This window comes from Leptodactylus fuscus, chromosome 7 (assembly GCF_031893055.1).
Source record: "Leptodactylus fuscus isolate aLepFus1 chromosome 7, aLepFus1.hap2, whole genome shotgun sequence".
NCBI lineage: Eukaryota > Metazoa > Chordata > Amphibia > Anura > Leptodactylidae > Leptodactylus > Leptodactylus fuscus.
Genome location: NC_134271.1, coordinates 31,116,924 through 31,137,529, shown reverse-complemented (window position 1 = coordinate 31,137,529; position 20,606 = coordinate 31,116,924). Strand labels below are relative to the sequence as shown.

Here is a 20,606-nt window from a genome sequence, read left to right as displayed (position 1 = left end):
AGGGTATGTGATCCTTTATTCAAAGGACAAGTAATTATTACAGTGATTACGCCATGAACATAAAGCAAATCAGCATATATGAACAAAGTGAAGACTAGATCAGGATATATGACGTTTCGGTCATGCGACCTTCATCAGAGATGATTTAGTGCCGGGTGGGCTGGGGGGAGAGGTCATGACGCCATGACAAGTTACTGCAGCACTGTGATGGTAATACCCGAGATCCCTCCTATATATTGACCAGTCTCCATTCATACTTTCACAGGCCCTCTTAGTTTACACTGCTGGATTCTTTGCCAACATGGGAAACTACAAATCTTTTGGGGACACAAAGTTTGTTCCTAATGTTCCTAAGGTAAGTCTTCTGATCATGATGGGGGATGTTCTGCACAGATATCTTGTCCTTGCTGACTGTAACCTCTGTGCAGGAAAAACTAGAGAAGCTGCTGCGTGCTAGTGAAGCTTTTATCAAGGATCCAGAAGGTATGGAGGCACTATGGAAAATGGTTGAAGACCGGATGTACTCACTGGAGCCACGGGAGAGGCAGCTCGGACTAGGCGAACATGTGAGTTTCTAGCAATGTAAGGGGAGTATGCCCTTGTTAAATTTCTTTTTCATAGAGGACCTGTCAACTCTTCTGAGTTGCTTGTGTTAGTAAGTGAACTTTTTATTTAAAATTCTACCATTTCTTTATTAGTCATTCATTTCCAGGAGGAATTCTGGAGGACCCGCAGAATGTAGAGTTTTTTTTGTTGTAGTTTTTAAACACTCTAGAATTATTATGTAAGGACTGTAAACAAGTACTAAAGCGGACACATCAGGAGAGCACTCGGCTCCACAGTCATATTTGCAATATTAAAGGGGCTCTATCAGCAAAATTATGCTAATAGAGCCCCACATATGCGTGAATAGCCTTTAAAAAGGCTATTCAGGCACTGTAAATGTTATATTAAACCCCCGTCCCATTTTTAAATAAAAGCATTAAAACATATATGCAAATCTTACCGAATGTGCACCATGGGCGGGGATGCACAATGTGACGTCAGCTTCAGGCACGCCTGCCTCTTCTGTCTTCTTGTACTGACGCCCTCTGGTTCCCTGTCTTCTCCCGGCTTCTTCTCTTCAAATCCCGCGCCTGCGTAGTAGCGCTTCCCTCTGAAGTGCTACTGTGCAGGCTCACTCACCATTTTACTTAATGGCAGTTCGCGAGTGAGCCTGCGCAGTAGCACTCCGGAGGGAAGCGCTGCTACGCAGGTGCGGGATTTGAAGAGAAGAAGCCGGAAGAAGACACGGAACCAGAGGGCGTTACTCCAAGAAGACAGAAGAGGCAGGCATGTCCGAAGCTGACGTCGCATCGTTTACCCCCGCCCATGGTGCACGTTTGGTAAGTTTTGCATGTATGTTTTAATGCTTTTATTTAAAAACGGGACCGGGGTTTAATATAACATTTACGGTGCCTGAATAGCCTTTGTAAAATTGAAATGAATGGGAGACAGAATTTTTGTAGCAGACTCCGCAGTAAAAATTTCAACGTGTGGTTAAGAGTTTAAAGGGGCTCTATCAGCAAAATTATGCTAATAGAGCCCCTTTAAACTCGTAACCACACGTTGAAATTTTTACTGCGGAGTCTGCTACAAAAATTCTGTCTCCCATTCATTTCAATGCAGGGCAGATGCTACATCATCCGGTAGCTGAAAACATCAGCTGGGAGACAAAAGCGTTCTTCCCTATGTTCGGATGGTGTCCACCCGAATCTCCCATTAAAGGGAATGAGAGTAGGGAATCTTGCTGCTTCTGCCAGGAGAATTTCCACAGCAGGTTTTGCATTGCCCTGCTGCAAAATCCATGTTTTGAAATTGCCCTTGGGTTATGATCAGATTTTCTGTGCCAGTTAAACCCCGCAAATCCATGCCAATATACAGTACAGTACATATAGATTAGGTGTTCCAAACGCCAACACACATGGCAATAAATTCCACACGTAAATATGCACATGCTGCGGATAGACCATCAGTATTCAAATCCTGGAAAACCTCTTTAAGAATATGCTGTTGGATTAGATTTGTGACAGTGTTCTAGAATATTCTGTTGCAATCTATTTTCCTCTAATAAAACAACAACTATTAATATGATCCTATTCTGTGCTATATGTGGTTTTTCATAGGGGATAAGCACTTACTTTTCTGCAAATTGCACTTTGGAAGATGCAGAACTGATTCAGAAGTTCCTTGACTCAAAGGTAGATAAATGTCAATGTGTTCCCCATTCACACCCCCAAGTTTTTCTTAGAATACATACAATATCTGTATTTAATGTTTGTTTCTACTCCTAGAGTATTAGTGCCTACAACACCCGGCTGTTCAAAACTGAGGATGAAGGTGGTAGAGTCAAGTATGACGTTAGGCTTGCATCTGTCAGCAAGGAAGGTAAGCGGTGAAGAGCTAGAGTCAGTGGGACTAGGGCTTTTACACATGATTTTGCCCTAATATATGTCCCGTCTCTTCATCTCCATAGGTTCTGCCGATGAGTCCTCTGATCTCTCAAACCTCTTGGGCCAATTTGAGTTTGAAGGGCACGAGATCCAAGTTACGAGGGGAGATTACTTTCCGTTGCTACTCAGGGTGAGGGAAAACCTGGAGAAGGCAAAGGTGTGTATTACCGAATGATTTTCTACTGAACATGGTGTCAGACAATGGGGTTCATGGTGACCTTTAAGGTCCACACCTTCAGTAGTTGTCGACAGTATTCTTGTTAGGATAAAAGCTATTCATCCTGACCTCCCCCTCCTCATATACATGTACTCTAGGCTTGGCAAAACATGTATATTTTCTGAATGGGGAGAGGGGAGTAAGTCGCTTCCAGGCACCTTTGGATATGGCTTAATATTCCCTGGGAACAGCTCAGGTACTGAAGTTCAATATGCTAATGGTAATAATCGACTCTACTTTAAGGCTGCCTTCACACGGAGTTACGCCGGGCTAGTAAAAATCCTCATTCACAGCTGTACAAGCGACCGCTGCGGAAGGCTCCCGAGCACTTCCCATTCACTTCAATGGGAGCGCTCGTAACGCTGGCTTTACGAGCGCTCCCATTGAAGTGAATGGGAAGTGTTCGGGAGCCTTCCACAGCGCTCGCGTGTACAGCTGTGAATGAGGATTTTTACTAGCCCGGCGTAACTCCGTGTGACGGCAACCTTACTCTGTAGTACTTCAGGCTGTTTCCCTGCAGATCATTTGCCATGCTGAGAACTGAAAGCATCAGTTTTATTAATACAACAGCCATATAGTCAGTCACTTTCATTGCTAAACTTGCTGTTGTCTGTCCGCATCGCCTTTTATTTTAAAGAATCTGATCTCTGGCCCCTATATAGCTGCTTTCTTCATCAAGTGATATATAGTGCTTCTGTAACTGATAAGCAGGGAACATTTTAATCCTCTTAATAATCTTCTGCCTTGGGACTTGTAGTACCTCACCCTTCTTATGGAGCTGTGTATATGTGTAGATAGAATAAATGTCCAGTGGAAAGGAATACATTTATACAACTCAACAGACCCCATTACAAGTCCATGGGATCTGCTAGGTATAGAGGGTGTCTGCCTTGAGGCAAAGCCAACGTTATTCCCTAGTTTCCACTTCTAGCAGAATACACAATGCAGATTTCAACAGAATCTTAAATTGTGGCTTTTTTTTCCCTTAACTTAACTTGACTTAATATGTATCAGAATTGTATTGATGTACATTCACACAGTTTTTACAGTACTGTCCAAGTGAGGCCCGGTTTACATCCAAGCAGACTCCCCAAACGAAATACTGAACGCATTAAAAAGCGGTGAGCAATGAAAGCACACGGACCCCATAGACTGTAATGTGGACTGTGTGTTTTATGTGCAGTGTCCGCACGAGTCATGCGGAGAGAAAAGTAGTTCTTGAAGTACTTTCCTCTCCGCCTGACGCTGGGCTCACCACATTAAAAAGCGGTGAGCTGTGAAAGCACACGGACCCCATAGACTGTAATGTGGTCTGTGTGTTTTCCGCATGAGTCAGGGCTCGTACACATCTGCGCCCGGGGTCTCCGTTATGCCGGTTTCCTGCCCGAAACTGGAAAGGAGACGGAAACCTGCAGGCAAAAGTGTCTGGCCGTGAGCGCCTGTGAGTGTTTTGTGCTCTCTGCGGCAAAACAGGTTTTTTTTAACTGGACACAAAGTCGGACTTGCAGGACTTTGTGTCCAGTTTAAAGAAAACGATTTCGCCGCGGAGAGCATAAAACGCTCACCAGCACTCACGGCCGGACCCGGTCTGACAGGTTTCTGTCTTCTGTCTGCAGAAGATGAAAACCTGAGAATGGAGACTGGGCGCTGGTGTGAACCCAGCGTCAGGCGGAGAGGAAAGTACTTCAAGAACTACTTTTCTCTCCGCATGACTCATACGGACACTGCACATAAAACACACAGACCCCATTAAAGTCTATGGGGTCCGTGTACTTTCACTGCTCACCAATTTTTAATGCGTTTGGTATTCCGTTCGGGGGGGGGGGGGGGTCCCCAATACCGAATGCAGATGCGAAACAGGCCTCAGGCTAGGTTCACACTTTGTCATTTTGTCAGAACAACAAACTAATCAGGAAGTGAACAGCAAATTAGCCATAAGGGAGACACCTAGTGGCAGAAAGTATAGTAAGGTTTTTCAAAGAATTTTTAAATAAAGTATATAACATATTGGTCCAGAATCACATGCTCTATTAAAATAGACTAAGATGTCTGTAAAGTTAGTGACCATTTAACGGCACATGCGTGAAAATTCAGACCTGAAGGAACAAGTACTGATGTATAGGGTGGGAATTGTTGGGCAGAGGAGAGGTGTAGTGGGTGCACTGTATCCGTAACATGGATTGTAGGAAATGGTCATTCCAACAGGCCCACAAATAAATGGAGGAGACTGAAATCCACCAGATTGGTGAACAGCTTATATTAGGACAGTACTTTGCTTTACTGTGTTGAGTTTCACATTTTTAGAGCAAGTTCACATGGCGGAAAATGAGAATGCATTCTTCTGCGGTCTAGCTGTGGCTGGTTTCTGAAGCAGGGCATTGGCATTTCTTCAAGACTTTCCGTTGTTAGTTAGGTCCCAATGAATAGGTCTAATCCAGAGGAAGTCTTGTTCCATGGCAAGATCGAGCAAGACGCTTATTTTTTCCGCATCCTTCTGTGATCTCTGGGAGGTTGAATTTGTTACGGATTTGGTGACGGAATCTGCAGCAAATTCCTCCATGTGAACTTGCCCTTAGACCCCTGTATCGCTCCTTTAAACTTCTGTACAACGTGTAACGCTCGTACGAGATCTAAGTCTGGACTTGCAATAGAATTTGTGTCACCATTTCTTTAACTTAACATTTGTAGGTTTATGCTGCCAATGAAAACCAAAAGAAAATGCTGGAAGAGTATGGCCGCAGCTTTCAGGAGGGGTCCATCCAAGCTCACAAAGAGGGTTCCAAACACTGGGTGGAGGACAAAGGACCAATAGTTGAGAGGTTGGAAAGGGGGAAAATTTTGGATGAAACAGAACCAAAGTGATAATATACTGGGGGGGGGGCACATTACACATGGAGACATGTTTGACAGTATCTCTTTTATTCCAGTTACATTGGGTTCATTGAAAGTTATAGAGACCCATATGGTTCCCGTGGAGAATTTGAAGGTGAGATACAGAGACTTGTGCAGATTCTTGTTATACAGGATTAGAACAACATGGCCGGTATTTTTCAAAAACCATACCAATGGTATTGCTGCTGGGCTCCAGGTTTAATACTGTGAAAGATAGCAGCCATGTTATACTTATCCTATACAATCCCTTTAAAGAGGACCTTTCATGAGTTGGGGCACATGCGGTTTTATATACCGCTGGAAAGCCGACAGTGCCGCACTGTCGGCTTTCACGATCTGTTCCCCAGGTGAAGAGCTATCGGTGCCGGTACCGTAGCTCTTCACAGTCAGAAGGGCGTTCCTGACAGTCAGTCAGGAACGTCCTTCTTCACAGCAGTGCCTATAGCGCTGTACTGTGAGACCAGGAAGGAACTATCAGGAGTGGAGGGAGGCGTTCCTCCCCGGTCTCACAGTACAGCGCCATAGGCACTGCTGTGAAGAAGGACGTTCCTGACTGACTGTCAGGAACGCCCTTCTGACTGTGAAGAGCTACGGTACCGGCACCGATAACTCTTCACCCGGGGCACAGATCGTGAAAGCCGTCAGTGCGCTGAATTCAGCGCACTGTTGGCTTTCCAGTGGTATATAACACCGCATGTGCCCCAACACATGAAAGGTTCTCTTTAAGATCTTGTCATTCACTCAATGCCAAGCCATCTTAAGTGTTTCTCCATACCAGAGACATTTGACGGGAGAAGTCTTGTGAGGAAATATTTTGATGGATCTATATGTAGATTATAAAGCAGAACAGCTCTGAGGCGGCAAGAGTGAATGTTGGGGTACGGTGGAGATGATTGCATTTGCCATGCAGCTGTCACTTTCTACTGTACGAGTTTATTGCTTTGTGTAACCAGTTTTTGTTTCTCTGTGTATTCAGGCTTTGTGGCGGTGGTTAATAAGTTAGTGAGTGCTCGCTTTGCTCTGCTGGTCTCTGCAGCAGAAAGGCTCATAGCATCGCTCCCATGGCCGTCCGCCTATGAGAAGGACACCTTCCTCCGTCCAGACTTCACCTCTTTGGATGTCGTAACATTTAGTGGCAGTGGCATCCCGGCTGGAATCAATATCCCAAACTGTAAGGTTACGCAGATTTACTTCCATATCACTATGTGGATGTGTTCTGGGTACCAGATGAATGTGACACATGCAGAATGTTTCAGAATTACGTACAGATAATGAATAGTTTCTATAAAATTCTAGGACCCGTGTGGTCAACAGGATCAGGCTTCCTGCAGACTAGTTGTATTCAGCAGCAACCCCCTACCTCCAGACAATCTGCGTACATCCCTGGGCTGTGCTGAGTGGTACATTTTGCTGGTCATGGCATCTCGCCATTATTGGATGGGTTCAATGCCAGTGAACTGTTGGATGTAATGTTCTTATCTGTTAGAGACTGATATATTTGTGTGTTTGTTTTGTTAAATTCAACAATGCTATCATAGAATTGGCAACAAGTGATGGATTCTACATTAATCTTTTTTATTCCAGATGATGACATCAGACAGACTATTGGATTTAAGAATGTCTCACTAGGGAATGTTTTATCGGTTGGTTCTGCAACTGAACGTAGCAAGCTGACATTCTTAAGTGAAGAAGACAAGGTACAGTATGCATTGTATGATCACCTACTCTCACACCAAATGTGGTCCAAACCATGACCATCTAGTTCGACGTGGAATCTGCCTTAAAATCCACTTGCAAAAATGTCTCCCATTCATTTCAATGGGAGTCACTTGCTTTTTTTCCCCGCTAGCGATTTTTTTTCCGTTAGCGAGAAAAAGAAGCGACCTGACCTATCTCCCCCCGGATTCAGCCGCTTGTCCGCGCCTCGAGACTCACTCCTGATTCATTCATGCATGATCAGGAGCAAGATCCGGTTGCGGCTAGCCACGCGGGAAAGTCACATGGCGGAAAAGGTTTCCTAATGTGTATGGCCTCCCAACTTTTCTCTAGTAACAAATGTCAGAAGAGAGTTGTATTTTAACATGTCCACTATTTTTGTTAAACTGTGTCTGGCCTTAGCTTAATACATGCTTGTGTATATATGAGGAGATGTGGACAGCTGTCTTTTGCCCCACATTATAAGACCGGCCTTAGTGATAGGTTAATGTTCTCCCTATGAAATTAACCTTCATGTTATTAGTGAACAAGATCCTGAGAACAGAAATCAATGACTATGGAGATTAAGGATCCCTAGACACAATGCGGTGTGGTTTCTACACACAAGATGTGCAGCAAATGTGGATTTCTTGCGTGCTTTTTCATTTCTTTTTCTAATACAGTTTTAAAGCGGATTTAACCTAATGCCACAGATTTTAAAGGGGTATTCCCATGACGCTTGTTCAGTAACCTGCAGGCTGTTGTGCTCTCTTCACTTCCTGCTTCTCACGGCACATAGGTGGGCGGGGTTTCACTTGCACGGGATTGGTTGTAAATGACTTACCACGGTGTGAAGTTGATGTGGCAGAGCTGGATTTGAGTCAGTTTGCATTACATACAGAGGTAACGGACTCCCTATCTCAGCCCTTATCAGCCAAATTCAATTAAACCGACTGATAAGAGCTCAGAAATCCCGGAGCTCCGCTACTTAAAAGACACAAACAGCTCAGAGCTGCTCCCAGCCCCCTGAGAGCAGGCAGCTACATCACTTGACAAATGAGCAGATAATCCCAAGAGCCATAGAAACGGAGTGTAAACAATGAAGTGAATAAATTAAGATAGCGGCCAAACAAAGCAGTTTTGATAAAGCAATGCATTTAGGAAAAGTCTTATATCCACATAAACTATCAGTATAGATAGGATCCTTGTGATGGGACAACTCCTTTAAGTTCCTAGTGGACATCCCGCCGTGGCCCCACAAACTCGGGTGGAGTATGCTGCGGTATTACGGGTGCTTTCTTGTGCAGCTAGCCCAGATTTCATCTTGTGCATTGCAAAGGTTGAAGTCTACAGCTGCAGAGTATGCCAATGCTGGATAAGTAGTGATCGTACATTCCAAATATTGTCCATAAACTATTTGTAGATTGGTAAATGGACATATTTTTTTAAGCCTATGCTAAGGAGGAACTTTTATCGTTCCCGATATTCTTTCTGCACTATTCACTGTTGTAAAATATAAAGAAATTTATTACAACAATCAATGAATGGCACCAAATTCGAAGGTGAATTTGAGTATGTTAGTAGTAATATCATCCAATATTATATATCTTGCATTATTTCATTTATTAATCAATGTGTATAACTTTTTTTTCCACCTCTCTCTTCAGGATGTTTTTATAAAGTATCGTAACCTATCTTTTGAAGTTCAGGTCGGTCTGCATGAGTTATTAGGACATGGCAGTGGAAAACTTTTTGTACAGGTAATAGTTCTTTCCTTGTACTATGTGCAATGCTGTTTATTGACCTATTGCAAACAACTTGTGTCCAGCAAATTAGTAAGACGATGTATTAGATCAGGGGTGCTCACACTTTGTCAGCATGTGAGCTACTTTATAACATGCCCAAGTCCTAAGATCTACTACCCACTTCTTGTGAGTGGGGCCGGGGCGGTCCTGTGGGCGGGGCATGTCTGTGGGCGGGGCGAGCGTGAGAGCAGGAGACAGCGGCATTCTGTGGCCGCCCAGGGATCCCCGGTGTCTCCTTGTTCACAGCGCAGGCTGAGAGTTATCTCTGGACACTGGCAGGCTGGGGTTGCAGCAGCCCTGCCTGTCAGTGTCCGGAGATGACTCAGCCTGCGCTGTGAACAAGCAGCACCCCAGCTCCCTCCATCCCTAAGAGCAGGGAGCTGCTGCTGCCCGGCCTGCAAGTGTCCGGAGTGCTTGTTCACAGCGCAGGCTGAGTCAACTCTCAGCCTGCACTGTGAACAAGCAGACACCGGGGATCCCTGGCTGCATCCTGCGGTCGACCCATACGTCCATTGCGATTGACCGGTAGATCACGCTCGACGTATTGGGCACCCCTGTATTAGATGCTTGAGAATTTTACTTCTATTTTTTTCTTATTGGACAATTTGTCTCTGTACAGCAGTTATCACATTATATATTTTTTTTACAGGATGAGAAAGGTTCATTAAATTTTGACAAAGAAAAAGTTATTAACCCTGAGACTGGGGAAAAAGTGAGTAATGGCCATGACAAGTAGAAGTATTGAACATTGGAGCCACTCTGTATGTTCACAAATTCACTTCATATTTCTTCTCCTCCTATCAGGTGAATAGTTGGTATAAGCCGGGTGAAACTTGGGACAGTAAATTCTCTACCATCGCTTCTTCTTATGAGGAGTGCAGAGCGGAGTGCGTTGGACTGTATCTGTGCGTCAATGAAGAGGTGCTGCGGTAAGATCCCTAGAGTCATGACCTACTTGTTGACCCGTAGGAGAATGGCACTGATGACCTGTCTTAAGGATAGGTAATCCGTTAATAAATCCCAGAAAACCCCTTTAAAGGGGCTCTATCAGCAAAATCATGCTGATAGAGCCCCACATATGCGTGAATAGCCTTTAAAAAGGCTATTCAGGCACAGTAAATGTTATATTAAACTACCAGCAGCAGCCCGCCGCTAGCGGAAAAAAAGAAGCCTGGCGGTCTGCATAGATCACCATTGTAAAGGGGCGGATTCTGAAGCGATATCCGCTGTCAAAATCCACCCCTTTGTTCACGTGTGAACTGACCCTTAGACGCACCTAGGTTTTAGAGGAAGAAAATAGAGCGGCTGTAGTAGAGCGGCTGCCATTATCCTTACAGACCCGGCATCTGCTGTAATAGGGGAGGATTTTAGCCACCGGGGTGTGTCTTATAGTCCAAATGTGGACTATAAAGGCAGAGGAGCGGTATTGCAGCATCGCCACACTACTGCTGCTGCAGGAAACAATGGCAGCAGGAGTGTGGCGATGCTGCAATTCCGCTCCTCTGCCTTTATAGTCCACATTTGGACTATAAGACACCCCCCCATTTTCCTCCCAAAATTCGGGGGGGGGGGGGGGGAGTGCACCTTATAGTCCAAAAAATACGCTAAGTGCAGTAGAAGTAAAAAAAATACAGCAAAATTTGCAACAAAAAAAAATCAGTTTCGCCAAAGGTTTTTTTTTTGTTTTTTTTCTCTAAACTGAACAACCGCTTTATGGCTGCGTTCACGACTATGCTGCAGGAACTATACTGTCAATGGTGCACAATGTACTTTTTTGTATGATAAAATGCTGAAATAGCTCAAAGGAATCAATTTAGCTAATGGGGTCCGTCATGAGATCTATTTTGATTTTATCCTATACCTATAAAGCATTAGAAGAAAGTTAAATATTCATTCCAGTGCATGAAGTCTTTAGAGTTAAAGGGGTTGTCCGGCCGCAAATTGACTTTGCATAGTGATGACTTATTCATAGGATAGGTCATCAGTATGTGAACCGTGGGGGTCCTACACCCAGACACCAAACAGATCAGCTGTACTGGAAGTGTCTGGGTGGCAAAACCAGAAGCAGTGGACTGTGATTGTGTACAGGATCTCCTATTTAATTAACTGGCGGTGTACTTACCCTGGAACCAAGTCTATACAGTGGAAGGGGCTGCTGCCCCATTCCCATTACTTGAATAGGAGAGCCTGCATGCGCTCCCCATCCACTGCATCGTCCAGACACTGCCAGAACAGCTAATCTATGTGGGGTTCCAGTGTCAAACCTCCACAGATCACATATTGCATTAGACATGTGTGTATGATTAAATAAAAACAGGCAAGTAAAAAAAAACATAAAAACACAGTAAATGTAACACTTGAGTAATCTGATAGCATAAATAATAATTTTTTGCGCCTACAGGATATTTGGTCATGAATCTCAGGAAGCCCAGGATGTTTTGTACGTCAATTGGTTAAACATGGTCCGGGCTGGGTTGTTGGGACTGGAATATTTTACACCAGAGACTGGCAAATGGAGACAGGTGAGTTTAAACTTTTATCAGATGCATTAAAGAGGAATGAAAAGCCCATTGACCTACACAATCCATCACACTGACATATTTTGGCGGTTTTCCCATTCAGCCATTCCAAAGATATAAGTTCTTTAAATTTCAGGTATACTAACCAAGTGAGTGGTATGACTGCATGGCCCATTTGACTAGAATACCCTAATTTGCATCAATATTAAAAGGGCTTATAGCTTTGGAATAGCTGAGCGGATTTGGGTAAAGGAACTTGACGATTCCATACATCAGATGATTCATTCATGCCTGGCAAAATGTCTTCTGTTTATAACACAAACTACAAGCCAATGTGGGTTCTGTTGTGTGATGGATACTACCATTTCCCAATGGGTCCTGGTAAATACCGTATTTTCCGGACTATAAGGCGCACATAAAAACCTACGATTTCCTCAGAAATCGTAAGTGCGGCTTATAGTCCGGTGCGCCTTATATATGGATGGAAGCGGCGGCAAAGTCTGCGTGCCGCTTCCATGCATACATAAAAGGCACCGTAAGGGGGCATTCACACTACGGAACGCCGGCGTGTATCACAGCTGTACACACCGGCGTTACAGCAGGGCTGCCGGACACTTCCCATTCATTTCTATGGGAGCCGGCATGCGAGCGCTCCCCATAGAAATGAATGGAAAAAAGCGGTGCAGGGCGGGCGGGCGGGCATTCAGGCCTCCTCTTCCTCCGATGTCCTGACCACTTCCTCTGGCGCTCGCGAACTAATGGCCTGGGCGCATGCGCAATATCATAATGCTTCTACTACTGCGCATGCGCCCAGGCCATTATCAGCGAGCGGTGGAGAAGGAGGACGGAACATCGGAGGAAGAGGAGGCCTGAATGCCCGCCCACCCTGCACCGCTCGGTAAGTTTCACATTCTGTTTCAGGCTTTTATTTTAAAACGGGGGGGAAGGGGGGGGGGTAGTTTAATCTAACTTTTACGGTTGGGCTCTATCAGCATGGTTTTGCTGATAGAGCCCCTCCTCGCCTGCCGAGCGCTTCCAATAGAAGCGGCTGGCACGCGGGGGGTTAAGCGGCCGCTGGCAAAGTCTGCCTGCCGCCGCTTTCAATAACATATAATGCGCACCAGACTGCGGCTTATAGTCCGGTGCGCCTTATATATGAACCGAGACGGACTATAAGGCGCTCATGGGCAATGCGCCTTATAGTCCAGTGCGCCTTATAGTCCGTAAAATACGGTAATATTGAAGACGGTCTAGTCTGCGATCAACATGTTTTTTATCATCAAATATGACAGAATATGCAACTGAGGCTCCGTTTAAAAAGGGATGGGAGGGTGAGGAAGGGGTTAACAGTATGCAGTATGTCCTGGGTAGTTAGGAGAAGTGACAGAGGATCCCCCACTGCCAGGTTACTGTGAGTGGGGGAGAGATCCATGGATGAGGGGCGTGGCTAAGGTATTGCCAGCCCCTGGCCCTCTCTGCTGAGACAGGAGCTGCTGAGTTTAGACATGTGAGTGCCGGCCGAGCTGTGTAGTGTGCACGTGAGAATCTCCTAGGAGACGCCTGACGCTGAATGCGCATGTGCATTATCTCTGTTCGGCACTCCGTTTACAGAGAAGGGGAAGGTGGATGACGTGGTTCCATGTTACGTCATCACCAGGCGCGGAAAGGACGCAAAATCTCTGGACAGTTTGTATGGGAATGGACTTGGTGACAGAAGGAAAGGTGGAGCTTGGATGGCTTTAAAAAGAAACCAGGTATCATTCCTCATTTGCTATCATAGTCATCATTGGTAGTCATGCTAGTTAGCACTGTCTAGCTAAGTTAGTCTAGTCTCACTACTGTGGGCAGGCATAGCACTTGGATACTTGGATAGTGTTTTTGAAAATCCCCTGATGATTGGCGCAATACGGTGCCAGGAAACGTGTAGGGATATATATTATATTATACCAGGCAACTGTAAGGGACAGCTGTGGACTGCCCTTGTCAGGGCGGGAGTTACGGGGAATTGAGGGTCATTGTGAGACTATATATAGGGAGGATTCCTGAATTAACCCTTTGTCCACAGTACTCCTGCCGGCGACTAGACCTGGTAAGACCGTTTCTATTTATTACATCTGATAGACGGTTGGGCTTTGCTACGTGGGTGAGGAAAGAATAATACTCATGTGCTGAGTCTGAAAGCTTGACTATCTGTTGTCCTTACACAAGGATATTTTATAAGGGATCAATGTATATTTTATATAGGAATAAATAAATGTTATGTTTTAATATTGGGCATCAGTGCTTTTGCTTATGTAATAATATCTGGTGTAATTGTGTGTGTCCTTCAGACACTTGGATTGGCACACCATAGCTCCAATTGCTGTATCATAGGCTAATATATATAGACGTTTCCTTTTATTTTATTTTCTCGTTCACAGGCTCATATGCAAGCTCGCTTTGTCATTCTCCGTGTCCTCCAAGAAGCAGGAGAGGACTTTGTCACCATCACACAGAAAACTGGAGCTGACGGTCGTCCAGACGCACAAGTGTCACTAGATAGGAGCAAGATTTTGAGTGTTGGTCGACCGGCCATCCAAAAATTCCTGCAGCGATTGCAGGTTTGTTTTTTTCTTTTTATATAACTGCTTGTCCATTTCTTGTGTTTTATTCATTTATTTATCATTCTTCTTTATTAAATAATCTCAATGCGATCTATTCCAACTTCCTTCCCAGGTATATAAATCTACAGCAGATGTAGATGGAGCACGTGCAATGTATGATGGATACTCTAAAGTTACAGATGAGGGGCCTTACAAGTTTCTCACCCTGCGTGACATTGTAATACTGAGAAAAGAGGAGCGCAAGTTGTTCGTACAGATAAATACTCGGTTGGCAGGTAAGCAGACTGGCACATTCAGCGTTAGTGAAAGCCAGTGATCTCTAGATTCCATCGGATTAAGATATCCGAAGCCTGTATGCTTAAAGGGATTCTACCATTAAAATCTAATATTTTCTCGCTAACATGTAGGAATAGCCTTAAGAAAGGCTATTCATCTCCTGCCTTTAGATGTCTTCTCCACGCCGTGATTCCGTAGAAATCACGGTTTTTGCCGGTATGTAAATGAGTTCTCTTGCAGCACTGGGGGCGGGCACCAGCGCTCAAACAGCACTGAGGGTGTCTCCAGTGCTACGAGAGAACTCTCCAGTCCCGCCTCCATCTTCTTCAGGAACGGGTTCTTCACGTGTCTTCTTCTGCGGGTTGGCTTCAAACCTCTAGGCCTAGGGCAAAGCCGACTGCGCATGCCCGTCGGCCACAAGAAAACGGCCGCTTACAATGGCCTACCTATCGTAAGCTAGGCATTCAATATTGGATCTACTGGGGTCTTAAACCCAGCACCCCTGCAGATCCCCAGTACCGAGACAGTGCTGCTCCTGGTACTGTTTGCATACCACAAGCTGTGCTGTTCATTTGTCATACAAACTGTGTAGGTATTGCACCGCCGTCCCATAGATTTCAATACCTGCACTCGTCGCTAATGTTTGTATGGTCATTTGCAGGAATACTGGGGGTCAGACCCCCACAGATCTAATATTGTTGGTCTATCCCTAGGGTAGGCCATTATTGTTAGAAACCAGATAACCCCTATAAGACATGAAACCTACCAGGGTTGTTACATCTGTAGCCTATTAGTTATCTCTCTCCTATCGACCATAGTGGGTGATATAGCAACTTTAAAAAAAGAGGACCTTTCATGTCCTCGGAGATGTGCATTATTATATACCACTAGATACCACTTTTCTGTGCTGAATTCAGAACAGTGTCAGCTTTCCTGAGAAGCGCCCCAGTGCTGGAGATATCAGCACCTTTCAACACTGATATTTCTTCATTGTCAGAGGGCCTGGCCTTACAGCCTAGCGTCATCAAGCTGACTGGGGACACACATCTTTAAGACCGCCTTTCTGACAGTGGAGTGATATCAGTGCCGAAACTAATGGAACCGATATCTCTAGCATCTTGGTGCATGCCGGGAAAGCTCACAATGCGCTGAATTGAGTACACTGTTGGCTCTCTATCGGTATGTAATACTGCACAATCTATAAGGACCTGAAAGGTCATCTTTAACATAGTCACCCCTCTTACCAGTCAAGGGGTGTATGTACCCTATCATGGTCACATTTAGGGAAAGGCTTTTTTATTATTTCTGATCATTGAGCATGACCACGACGCAGAGCAAGGAAAATAAATGAAGGGGCCACAATGCTGAACTAATACTGAAGCCTCTGTATGATTGGTAGTGGTTCACCGTGTAGGATGGCTACACTCCTGAGATAAAGTGATTGGATGTCCTAGTGAAATGCCATTACTATAAGATGAGCTTAATTGCCATCAGAAATACCAAAATCGCTATGTGTTACTGGGCTGTTCAGTAGAGATTGCCAAAGCAGCGCTGTCTTCCCTGGCATTCTTCTGAGATTCACTTACAAGACTTCCTGCTCTACCGGCCCCCTGCATGTACTCTGCACATAATCCTGTTATTCCTGAGAGCACTTTGCTCCATTTTCATTGCTTCCATCTACATTTGGACCAGAACACCAGTATAACTAGCAGAAAAGGAGTAAAATTCTTAGTAAAATCCGTATCATGTGCTGAGTGTATGCAAGGAGTGGTAGAGCAGGAAGCCTGCAGGGTGGCAGCTCCGCCAATTGCTACAGTCATGTCAGTGAGGTGAAAAGGTGAGGAACTTTCCTAGTTACATGTAACGGTCACATCTTCAAAGGTATCAAAGTCCTAACTATTGAGTGATGTTCATAATGTTTTTTCTTGCAGGGGATAATGTGGAAGTTCTGCGTTACGACAGCAATCCCTCCGGACTGATATTGTCTGTCCTGCAGAGATTTCACAACGATGAGGAGGAACTGGAGAGGAACATGCTGGAACTGAGCTGCGCAGATGCCTTCTACTGGGAAAAACAGAACAGCAGATGAGTTGATGGGAAACATGGCAACATATTACAGGACTGTGCTGTGAAAGGGTCAACGAAATAATACTCTGCACATTCACAGCATAGACGGGGGGCAATAAGCAGTCTGTACATGGTGGCACCATGAAGGGAGTTAGGTTATACAGTAATCATTTGGATCGGGTCAAATGGTGATAATTCTAAGCAAAAGTGCTTTTCGACGGCATCCCATGCAACGTGAAGAACAGTGACATGTCATTCTATGTGGAGCAGCGCTCACAGGAACACACTATAATCTTTTGCATTCAAAAATATGACGGGTAATGCTGGAGATCATTAAATTAAACCTGATTTTATAATGTTTTTCTCGTATATGTGGTTTTCTTTGAATGGTGTGTATGGTTTTTGGGTCTATTTTAAAATACATTTTACAGCAGCGCCACTCTTGTCCTTGGGTTGTGTCTGGTATTGCAGCTCGGCGCTATTCATTTACCACACATAAACAACTGGTAATGCTACAAAAAGTCTCAATGTCACCCAGGTGGTATAACACAGATAAATGCTTACAAAGGGGAAATACAATGACGGGTCCATCTGAACCTCCCATTGAAGGAAATTGGAGTAGGAATTCTATTTTATAGAACATTAATATTTATTTCTGATTATGACTCCAGTATATGGATTGGGCATTAGAAGATGGTTTGGTTTAGAAATTTACATCAAACATTTCATTTTCCCTCCCAGGATGTATATAACACATTCTAGCAGAGAAACCCTTCAGCATCTGATACGGTATATTTTGTACAACTTGTAGGGTTCAACTACAGACAAAAAGATACATTACAAAGAAATAGTCACGTCACACAATGGGACTGAGGGCCCTGCTCACAGGAGCTTACACTCTATTAGGTAGCAGGGGTGACATCGGAGGTAGCATTACTTATACAATGGTCAATTTTTTTTAATAGAGGTTACTGTCATTACACAAACATAAAACTGTATGAGCCGTCACCAGTTGTGTCCTTTAATGTGCATATGGTGCCTGAACATATAACGTTAGTCTCAAACGTCATCATAATTCTAATTTTGGTATGTACGGGTTTACATTAGGAATTGATAGGCCTGTCTGAAAAGATGTGTCTTTAGAAGCTGTAGAAATTGGGAGTTTATCTGATTGTCCGGGATAGAGCATTCCAGAGAAGTGGTGCAACTCGGGAGAAGTCTTGTATATGAGCGTGGGAGGTTCTAATAATGGAGGATGTAAGTCTTAGGTCATTGAGTGAGCGGAGAGCACTGGTTGTGCGGTAGACAGAGATGATCTGAGTCACTGCAGCTTACTCTAGTTTCACATCTGCATTCAGGTTTCCACTTGGGGACCCCTGAAAACAGAAACCCAATGCGCTTTAAAAAGTGGTTACTTGCAGACCCATAAACTATAGAGATGGTCCGCTCAGTTTCAGGGTCACAAACTGAAATGGACACAGACTACTATCCATTTGTTTCCTCCGTCTGGGTTAAAAAAAAAAAAAAAAAGGATTTGTTGCTGTCCATAACTTATTTATTCTTATTAAGAGAGAGCAAAAGTGTTGCAAGTCCGACTTTTGTCTCTGTCCAAAAGAGTGGATACACGGTGTAAATGCACACCTGGGATTGTTTTAAAAACTGATTCCATGCGGAGACTATAACGCAAGTTTGAACCCAGCCTTAGAGGTCAAACCACAAAAGATCCAATGGCTCTGGAATACACATTAGTAGTTGGAATATTCCTTTAAAAGGAGCCTGTCAGTGCAAAATGGTATACCAAGATGGACAGTACCTTGCAAGACGTGAGATAAGTTTTCTTAAAATGACTTATCGTGGCCTCCGCTCCATTGCAGAGAAGTTCCGGCGAAAAGGGCTTTAGGGGTGTGTAATCTGCAGTTTGAGCTTTGGTCGCTGCAGATTGCTATCACTAATACTCTGTGACGTCTGCCCAGCAGAGGATGAAGCATAGCCCTCTGTCCGCGCTCTGCTTTCGAAAAATCTTTGACAAGCACAGTACACACTACTGAGCATGCCCAATAATGTCACACTAATGCACGCTACTAGTTCAAGCAGCGCCTCCAGGATGCACTGTGAAGTCATCACGCATGTAAGATTCCAAAAGATTCTCTAAAAGATGAGTGTGGACAACAACAATATTTAAAAAAAAAAAAAAAAGCAGCTGGCTTTTTCTAATCTCAAGCCCTGCAAGATACTGAGTCTATCTTTACATGCTCCCTTTAACATACTTATTCTTTTTTTAGCCTAAGAACATTCAGCCGTCAGTAAATCTAGATTACATTCCACCTGTAGAACCAGTTGTCAGGATGGCCGAGCGGTCTAAGGCGCCAGACTCAAGATAGTATCTTCCCCAGTGGATGGGTGTTCTGGTCTCCGAATGGAGGCGTGGGTTCAAATCCCACTTCTGACACATCTCTTTTTTCACCCTTTTGGTATGCGAGTTATTGGCATCTTAAAGTTATTTTTGTTGGTTGGTACCCAAGTACAACCTGAAGTGCCTGTGCCCAAAATAACTGGAGTTCTAGAATATCTGATCTGACCTTCATTTTATATCTGATTTTTTGCCTCTAGAACTTACAAAGACATACAAAACTAAAAGAATGACAAACGGAAAACCTGTTCATCATCCATAAAATGACAGTCCCCATGGGCAATTATTGCTGTTATTTTCAGCACAATTATGCTGTATACTGTCAGGTGGGTGATCCTGGGTTGGAGCCCACCCACCTGACAGTAAAGAGCCTAACTTACATATTGGGTTCTGAAGCTAACATAAGATTGCTGGGGTATAGTGAGAAATATTCCAACTGTGCTGGAAGGGTGGAGCAGATGCTATAGCGGGAGGTAAAGAGCTGGAGGTGGCAAAAGGTCCTCAAACTGCTGGTCACAATTCATAGGCTTATATGGGATCAACTGGATGAGTCTGGTAAAGACACACACAGCGCCCACACTCCATGCTGACACAGTTTTTAGTAATGGTTTTGCAGACAGTCATTCATAATCAGATTGGAGAACAAAGCCAATTTTATATTAAAGAGGACCTTTCATCAGATTGGGCACAGGCAGTTCTATATACTGCTGGAAAGCCGACAGTACGCTGAATTCAGCACACTATCGGCTTCCTGATCTGTGCCCCGGGTAAAGCGCTATCGGTCCTCGTACCGCAGCTCTTTACAGTCAGAAGGGCGTTTCTGACAGTCAGTCAGGTACATCCTTCTCCACAGCAGCGCCTATCCCGCTGTGCTGTGTGAGCGGGGAGGAACGTGTCCCCCCCCCTCTGCTCCCAGTGCTCGTCCATAGACAAGTATTATCAGGAGGGGAGCAGGCGTTCCTTCCTGCTCACACAGCACAGCGCGATAGGCGCTGCTGTGGAGAAGGACGTACCTGACTGACTGTCAGAAACGCCCTTCTTCACTTGAATGGGTTTGTAAAGGTAACTGTCTGTGTGCGCCTTCTGCCTGTCAAGAGGGGAAACCACTTTTTTATTTAGCCGGACACAAAGTCCTGCATGTCCTACTTTGTGTCCACAGTCACCTTTACAAACCCATTCAAGAGAATGGATTTCAAAACTGACAGCCAGGTTTCCATCCCCTGTCCAGTTTCACCAGGGCTGAAGATGGAAACCCGGAGGAATGCACAAAACGGACAATGAGCGCAAGTGTTTTTGTCATTCCGTTCCCCTCTCCGCATGCAAGCAGCACTTTTCTATCCTCATTTTTCATGCGGAAACCAAGCAAAAACCACATGGACCCCATTATAGTCGATGGGGTACACAGGTTTCCTAAGATAACTGCTTTTTTATGCAGATTAAGTTTCCACTTGTGGGACCTTCCCAAACGGAAACCCATGCGCAGATGTGAACCGGGCCATGGCCATATTGAACACGCAGCGGCCCCTCAAGGGCAAGGATTGGATTCTACTGGATTATTTTTTGTATGAACACAGCCTAAAGGGTGAGTTCACACGGAGTAAAGTGCCGCGTGATGTAGCACGTACACGCC

At 44.6% G+C, this 20,606-nt stretch overlaps 1 protein-coding gene and 1 non-coding gene across 2 annotated transcripts in view; both read left to right on the top strand.

Moving 5' to 3' along the window:
* Nucleotides 1-16,926, top strand: part of DPP3 (dipeptidyl peptidase 3) — a 29,204-nt gene extending 12,278 nt beyond the window's left edge. The window contains exons 3-18 of the mRNA XM_075281550.1: nt 266-355; nt 429-566; nt 2,166-2,240; nt 2,334-2,427; nt 2,516-2,649; nt 5,398-5,528; nt 5,637-5,695; nt 6,578-6,772; nt 7,186-7,298; nt 8,964-9,056; nt 9,751-9,813; nt 9,906-10,030; nt 11,503-11,623; nt 14,041-14,220; nt 14,336-14,498; nt 16,431-16,926. Of these exons, the coding sequence (XP_075137651.1) occupies nt 266-355; nt 429-566; nt 2,166-2,240; nt 2,334-2,427; nt 2,516-2,649; nt 5,398-5,528; nt 5,637-5,695; nt 6,578-6,772; nt 7,186-7,298; nt 8,964-9,056; nt 9,751-9,813; nt 9,906-10,030; nt 11,503-11,623; nt 14,041-14,220; nt 14,336-14,498; nt 16,431-16,588 (1,932 nt within the window). The 3' untranslated portion in view covers nt 16,589-16,926. The remainder of the gene's footprint in view (nt 1-265; nt 356-428; nt 567-2,165; nt 2,241-2,333; nt 2,428-2,515; nt 2,650-5,397; nt 5,529-5,636; nt 5,696-6,577; nt 6,773-7,185; nt 7,299-8,963; nt 9,057-9,750; nt 9,814-9,905; nt 10,031-11,502; nt 11,624-14,040; nt 14,221-14,335; nt 14,499-16,430) is intronic.
* A 1,979-nt stretch (nt 16,927-18,905) lies between these two features.
* On the top strand, nt 18,906-19,015 carry TRNAL-CAA (transfer RNA leucine (anticodon CAA)). Its single transcript has 2 exons — nt 18,906-18,943; nt 18,970-19,015. It is a non-coding gene; the product is annotated as a tRNA-Leu (tRNA).
* The last annotated feature ends 1,591 nt before the right edge of the window (nt 19,016-20,606 follow it).